At 26.3% G+C, this 8,444-nt stretch overlaps 1 protein-coding gene across 1 annotated transcript; it reads right to left on the minus strand.

Moving 5' to 3' along the window:
• Positions 1 to 338: 338 nt before the first annotated feature.
• On the minus strand, positions 339 to 4,395 carry LOC120068580 (putative peroxidase 61). Its single transcript, XM_039020395.2, has 4 exons — positions 4,135 to 4,395; positions 2,982 to 3,161; positions 1,144 to 1,303; positions 339 to 931 (listed from the first exon to the last, which is right to left on the minus strand). The coding sequence occupies exons 1-4, from the start codon at positions 4,387 to 4,389 to the stop codon at positions 513 to 515; spliced, it is 1,014 nt and encodes a 337-aa protein (XP_038876323.2). The 5' UTR covers positions 4,390 to 4,395; the 3' UTR covers positions 339 to 512.
• Positions 4,396 to 8,444: the final 4,049 nt, after the last annotated feature.

The raw sequence follows: 8,444 nt of genomic DNA on the forward strand, positions 1-8,444 counted from the left end.
TTGAACGACCTCCAAATGACCCTCTAATTTTTTTTCACTTTCTCTAGATTAAAAACTCTCGTCAAGACTCTGAATTTCATGGTGTGTATCGCTTCATTCGGTAGCCAAAATCCTAGGAAATTATATGGAGAAAATTTTCCAAAAATTGAACATTCTTTCCATAAATGGACCGGCGCCGCGGCGCTGGCCTGCATTTGTCAAAGCACAGCACTGCGCTCCTGGCACTTACCAATATTTTCACTCTCGAGTCTAGGGTGCCGAGAGTAGCGCCACGGTGCTGTGCATCGCCATAGGATTTTATATGGAATAATATAATTTGCATATGTAATGGGGAAGCCTTGGGGTAAAAATATTCATTTACCATAAATAATTTAGTTTATAATTTTATTATATATCATATTAAGATGCAATTAATCGGATAATTTTTGTTTCTTTTTGACAAATGTGATAGTAAATTAAATCCTCCATAAACAGTATTCTTTCTTCTTCCATAAGAAATGGGAGTTGTACAACTAGTTTCTTCGTCGACAATGTTGTCGAATCTCACCATCTTTTCCAGTCAAAACCTTGATGTTTCCCATCCTACTCATAGACAAAGCAAAGGACCGACGGAAGTCTTCAAATCCAGATTTTGGAGCAAACTCCTGGACAATTTCATTCGTGTCGTTACCAAAAAGAAGCTGTTGATCGATACCAAGTACCGCCTTTCTCGAAAGGATTCTCGAGTAGTAGAGACCTGTGAATTGATAGTCATTTCCAGATTTTGGTGTCAAATTCACTGTTGGGTCTGTTTTCGATTTTTTGGGGCATTTCTTTCGAAGCTCTTTTAAGAATGATTTGTCCATTGATGGATCTGGTTTTTGGGTGCCTTGGAAATTGTATAGCCTATCCATGATGTATCGACAGTGTGTTTTTCCCATTGAATGTGCACCTGATGATTGACATTATAAAATGTGGTCAAGAATTAATCAACAACAATATTAATTAAGACAATTTTTTTTTTTTTTTTTTTTTATCATTGTATAATTTGTTGTACATGGGTGTTGTTAGATTTTAAATAAAATCTATATTTACAATTTTTACATGAAATTGTTACGAGCATGTGAGTGCGTGTACGTGCGCATGCGTAGATTTGCCACTTACCTAGCAGTGTTGTCATGTCCAAAACATCAAGACCTTTAGATTGGAAATAATTAAGTCCTTCTTGCCATGATATGGAGGGAGATGGTAAATCCACTGCATCAATAGTACTTGTAAACCCATCCCTCCTTCCGGTAAAAACTGGATAAGATGGTGCACCTGCCTGCATCCAATCAATCATACATGTCAATTTTTAGATATAGAATCTTTTCAATCGACAATTTGAATTTTATTTTATATTTTTAAATTCACGAATTCAATAGATTTTTATTTGACAAAAAATTTAAATTTTGATTTTAAAAATTATTTTCGAATTTTGTGATCTTAATAGTACGAATTCTGAAAAAAATAGTTTTATATTTTTATTCTATCTTGATTTTGAATTTTTAAATTTCAAAAGACAAAACATTTGACGTTAATATTTCTGAAGTTATGTTTAAAGCATGATTTTCTCTTGAATGTTCCTAGCATGTTTCTTTTAGGCAAGATGTTTTAAGACTACCAATTCCTGATGCCATGATATATACCTATATTAAATAAATAAATAAATATTTAAAAATACAATTTGTCGGTTATAAACTCATTTCATTATTTTAAAATTAAAACATGTATGTACTATAAATTATATAATATTACAAAATAATAAACATATCATTTTTTTAATATAAACCAAGTTTAAAACTAAATTAACTTAATATTTTAGTGGGTAACTATCTAGAGTTAGTTTTATGATTTATAAATACATTTTAAACAATTATTTAAATTAAAATAAAATTTATAAATATATTACTAAACACATATATGAAACATTAAATATAACTATATTTTCATTCAATCCTATATTTTTCAAATTTTTGTTTTTAAATTCTTTAACGTAAATCGACCCTAAATTACTTGATTCGCAAGATATGGTAACCACATTATTAATATAAAACCAGAAAATGTTCCAATTTTAAAATTAAAATTTGAGAGTTTATTAATTTAAATTTTAAAATTTTAATAAGTGATTCAATTTAGATCCACATTAAAATTTTGTTTTAACATCATTAACGCAAATAATGTTCACATGCATGTACAAACTTTTTTAAATTTATGGACTAATGCAAACTAAAAACAAATATGAGAATCAAATGGATAATAACAACTATTCATTAAATATTAGTAATTTTTTATTTGCTCGTCTTGAGCTATTTTCCTTTCCTTATTTAAAAAGAATTGGTGATAATTTTTTTTGCAACTTTAGTTGGATTTTTTGGAAAATAATACTTTTATATTGACATTTTTTTAGCTGAATTCAAATAGAATCATGTTAAAATAGCCACAAATTATTAACAGAAGATCTATATTGATTCGCATTTTTAGAATTTCAATGGATACAAATTAGGTATAATATGAGATCTTTCCAATGAATAACTTTATAATCCATTATTGGTCACGTACAAAGTTTAATTGATAACTTGTTTGACAATGAAATTTTGTAGTTATTCTACATTTAGAATTTTATATATTTTCGACGGCAACCGCTTCCTTTATTTAATAACTTAAGAAAGAAACCCTAGTTTTAGAAGATCTTTTTGGAAGTTTGTTTTGTTTTGTGTTTTTTTTAATTACATTTTTGAAAGCTTGTTGATATCATTTATTTTAACAAAAAAAAACGAGATGATAAATTGATCAGTATCTCAACTAAGTTGACACATATATAATACCTTCATCATATTCTAAACCCAAATAAAAGCTTGTTGATATGGATAGTTTTTTTATAGCATAAATTTTATATAATTCTTAAATACTGTGTAATGTGACTCAAAAAATAGAAATAGAATTAAGATGATGATTGATACCAAATGGGCAGCATCTCTAGTGGCTAGGTTCAAAATGTCTGTACAAGAAACAACCCCCGGACATCTGTCCTCGAGTACAATTTTGATCTTGTCAATCTCTTCAAACCCTTGAAGGCCTTGGTTTTGTGGTGCATATTTCTCTGAGTTTGGACCATCAAGAAGTATTGAACCATCACAACCCTATATTAAGTAATCAAATACATCAATGTTCTCTTAAATATATAACATTTGTCGAAATGAATTTAGCTTAATAGTATTAGCATGCACTTTAATTCAAAAGATCAGAGGTTCAATTCCTAATCTCATAATTCTTGTACTAAAAAAAACTCAAACTTTTACATCTACCATAGATTCTAAGGGTAAATTAAGAAGGAAAAAAAACACTCCTATTGATAGTTTTTACATAATCGAAATAGAAAATTAATTTTTTCTGTCCTTAAAAATTAGTGATATGTTAATTTAAAATGAGCTAACAAAAACATTTGAAAAATTAAAAACCAAAAACAGAAAATAAAAAGAAGCATGAATATTCTAAACTTTGTAGACCAAAAAATTGGAGTAAAATTTTAATTTCAAACTTCATACAAACACACCCATATATAATCTTTTTTCCAAGTCAAGAAATTTAAGGAAGGAGAAATTAGAATAAAAACTATCAAAAGAGTAGTGCTCGGGTGCATCACGAGTAACACCCATTTTTATGCATCTCACTTTTATTGTCACATATCAAATTATTATTGAACAATTTGGTAAGATACACAAAGATGGGTGCTACCCAAGATGGACCTAAATATTTTTCATATCAAAATACATATCTCTTATACCTAATTTTCAAAAACATCTTCTCAAAAATCATTAATAAAAAACGAGAAAACAACAAATATGAACATTACTATTCAGAGTCCAAAATTTTTAAATCGATTAAGTCAATCAAATAAATTCATTTTAGTTTCTCGTGGGGTTTTTTCGACGAAAAGGTCTGACGCCTTTTAAACCATCAGAAGATCGATGATATTCCAATGCTTTTTTTATTGAGTATTTGCTGACAGTTTTAGGCATCGAAAAAATACCTTTGTAGTGAAGATTATATCGAATCGAAGAAAGAATAGTATATAGAGAAAAAAGATGGGAGAAGAAAGGGGAAGAATAGTACATTTTTGGAAAGGCAGTCTGCAGAGAGCAAACGAAGGAACTTGGCAGTGATGCTTTTATCCTTTTGCCAAAACAACTTGACTTGATGTTTAATGTATTCCTCAGCATCAGGGCAAGTTGTGTTGAGCTTGTAATAATGCCATATTAGCTTCACTGGTGATTGCAATGTATTTTCACCTCTCACAATGCATAAACTCATCAATGCTATACCCACAAGGGATACAAAAACACACTTTCTTCTCTCTCTCATCATCATGCCTAATTGCTTCTCTTAATCCAAAATATTCAACCATGGGTTTGGGTTTGGCTTATTTATACATGATAATATATATATTTTTTATAGTTAATTATTTTTTTATTTATTTTGCATAGTCCATGTGGTACACTTGGACTTTTGCGTGATTGACGAACGCGTTTTGGTCTTTGTATTTTTCCTTTTCGAAAAATACACATGATGTTGTTTATTTAACTAGAGAGTTTTTGGTATAACTATTAAAAACACTTTTTTTAGATTAAATTATACTAGATGTTCTCGAACTTTATTTAATTATAATTTTTTTTTAAGTTCAATGATATTTTTTAGACAATTTACTAACGGTAAATATATTTTTAACTGTTTTTAAAGTTTAAGAATATTTTTTAAAAAACTTTTAAAGTTTCAAGGTTTTTTTTATATCATGTACAAAATTTAGGGATATTTTGTATAATTTATAAATACTTTCACAGCTTCGATGCATTTTTCTTTTTTCTTTTTCTTCTTCTTCTTCTTTTTTTTTTTTTTTTTTTTTTGAGGGGTCGATAGAAATAAAGGATGAATAATTCTCATTATTTCTTCATTTTTCTTAGTTCAAAATATGTATGTGTGTGTAGGTCCTTTGATCTTGAAGTGAACATCTTGTTGCTTTAACCTTTTAGGTATTATGATGATTATGTTCATCTTTCCGACGTTTTTATTCTTGATAATTAAGTAAATGTAGTTTAATGATTAAATTTTCATCAATGTAAGAATCAAATAATCTATTAAAAATATTTTTGAATAAATCAAATTCTACCTTCTAAGTATTTTTCATTGACAAATACCAAATAATTTATAATACCCTTTAATTTTTCTCTAATATTTATTATACATTCCTAGTATATATTACTAGACTTAACATTCCTCTAATATCCAAGAACTTTCTAAAATAAAATAATAAAAATGTTGAAAAATAAATAAGGAAAGCATAGGAACTTTTTCTTCTAAATATTGGGAAACAATTAAAATGAACTTAAAGAATAGCTTGATTAAGTTACTTTAAGTTATTTATATAACTAGCCTCTCTCATATATTTGAATATCTATTCCACCACTACTCTTTTTTAAAAAAAACAAAAAAAACAAAAAACAAAAAACAAAAAACAAATATCAATTTATACCTTTAAACTTTGAGTGTATATTAATTTAAGTCCTAAATTTATAATTATATCAATTTAAACCCCAAACTTTGGTGATAGTATCGATTTAAACCCTAAACTAATAATTGTATTACTTTAAACCTTAAACTTTTATAAGTGTATTAATTTAAAGACTGAACTTTCATAATTGTATCAACTTAAACCCTCCATTATGTTTTATTTGGATGCACTTATGAATGTTCGGGGTTCAAATTGATATATTTATGAAAGTCCTAGATTTAACTGATACACTTATGAAACTTCAGAGTTTGAATTGATATAATTATTAGTTTGAGATTTAAATTGATATAAATCCCAAAGTTCACGGTTTAAATTGATACAACCCAAAATTTAAGATTTAAAATGATATAATTCTTAGTTTAGGGTTTAAATTGATACAATCCCCAAAATTTAGGGGTATAAATTGATATTTTATAAATAAATAAATAAATAAAATTCATTATGCCACTACATTTAGAACTAACAAAAAAATGGAAAAAAAAATCTTTTAACCATCTTTGGAATAGATTTAAGCATTAAGTTATTTTACTTCTTAATTATATATACAATGATTTTCATAAAAATAATAATAATAAAGGTAAATTTAATGGTAGCACTTTTAGAGATAATACTAAGTATATAGAATATTTTTTTTTAAAGAATTATAAATACAGTGGTAGACTCTATAGCTAATAACCTCTTTCTATCAACAATATAATCTATCCTTAATTGATTCCAAAATTTATATTTAATTTTTGCTATATCTACATTATCTTTTATATATTTACAACTATATGTAATAATAATGGCATTGGGGTGAACACATGCATCGAAGAGTCTTGACATTCTCCCAAAGCAAGTCAACACACGTTTTGTAGGAAGAAAATCACATGTATATGCCTCAAATCTAGCCTTTCCCTTGAGAGCTTCTATGATCGATCTCATCTTCTTTAATTAAATTTCGTGCAATTAATTTCTTTTAGATCCAATACAAGTTTTCTATATTATTTAATTTATATTAGATGCCTTCAATTAATGTCCTGTTGAGATCTCAATAGGTTATATATACATATAATAAATAGCCAAATCCAAGCACCTTTTTGGATGTAGGTAGAACTTGCATCCTTCTATGATTCTCTCTATATCATAACAATAGTAAAACCGAAAATTTTTGTGTAATGGAACTGCATCCATCTTTTGTACAGTTCGATCCAATTAGAATATCGCATGTGTCAATTTTTTTTTTTTTTGAAAAGTATATAATTTTTTTAAAAAAAATTATTTGTGTGATAAAGAAGAGAGGAAGAGATTAAGCATATTCTAAGATGCACTTAATCATTGCTCATAATAAATATTTTAATATTATCCATGTAATTTGCTTGATTTTTTTTCTAACTCTCACTTTAAATGATTTGTATTCACATTATGTTGTTCTTAATTATATATTTACAATATTTATTGTTCTCCACTTTTAATCTATATGAAACTTGTATCTTCAATGATTATTCTCCTCTTGAATAACGGATCATTGAGTCTATAATCTACTTTAAGAATCTATTTTGGGTTGAAGTCCAATTCCCTAGTAAACATCTATATATTTGAATACATATAGATTTAAGAAAATTTAATGACTAAACTATACAAAATACTTCTAAACTTTGTACTTTATGTCAAAATTATCCTTGAACATTCAATAATTTTAACAATTTTAAACTTTCAAAAAGAGTTTAAAATAAACACTCCAACCGATAGTTTTAGATGGAAATGGTTAGTATTTTGTAATAAAAATTCTCTTGAATTCTAAGAAGTTCAAAAAATACTCTTATACTTTTTAGTATTTGAACATAAAACTATTAATACCCACTTATTTGCTTTAATTTTTCTCTTTTTTCCTTGCTCTCTTCTTACCTACCCTCTTACTCCCCCTTTTATTTACTGTTTGGCATTTGTTTGTCGACTAAAAAAAAATAAGAATAAATAAATAAATAAAATTACCCAATTCAGGTAAGATATATAGATCATAACAAGAAGAAAAAGAATAATGGAAACACTACGGAATCTTAGGACTTGAAGGTTGTATGTTAATAGTTGAGTGTATATTAATATTCAAATATTTTTTCTTTTTTATATTTTGCTATTTATTTTTGGTATGTTTTAAAAGAAGATTTTGATTTTGGAATTTGTCAAAGCTTTTATGGGATTTTATGTTTTAATATAAAGTTTTAGTTTTTATTTGACTGTTGAGAAAATTGATGTAAGAATTAGATAAATAGAAGAAAAATGAGAGTATCTATATGAAATTAAAAAAAAAAATGATGGTATATATAAAATTTGTTTTAAATTTTATTCTTTTCCAACTCGATAAAACTTCAAATAAATTAATCACTATACTAACCGTAGGATTTTTTAAAAAAATATTTTTTAATTTTAGAGTTATTTTGCAACGAGGTGGTAATTGTTTCTGTTCATGTGCTAACAATAACGGTATTTTTAATTTTTTTTTTTTAAGTTTAAGGGTATTTTCTATTCTTTTGAAACTTTTCATGAGTACTTTTTTACATCACTATTACTTTGAAAGTTCATGAGTGTTTTTCACATCAAACACTAATAGTTTCCATCCAAAATTAATGGTCATATTGTTTAACTCTTTTAAAAGTTTAAAGGTATTTTTAAAAATTTTGAAAATTGATTGTTATTTTTGTAAAAAATACAAAGTTCACGAGATTTTTTATAATTTAGCCAAATATAAAATGTTTTCAATCTTTGACCTTCCAAAAATATAGATATATAATCTTTTACAAATAATTTTGATTTTGATTTACTTAAAACTATATAATTTTGATTTTTATCGTAATAAATAATAGCATATTATCTTTTA

This window comes from Benincasa hispida, chromosome 12, assembly GCF_027475165.1.
Source record: "Benincasa hispida cultivar pf3 chromosome 12, pf3_genome.v1.1, whole genome shotgun sequence".
NCBI classification, from domain to species: domain Eukaryota; kingdom Viridiplantae; phylum Streptophyta; class Magnoliopsida; order Cucurbitales; family Cucurbitaceae; genus Benincasa; species Benincasa hispida.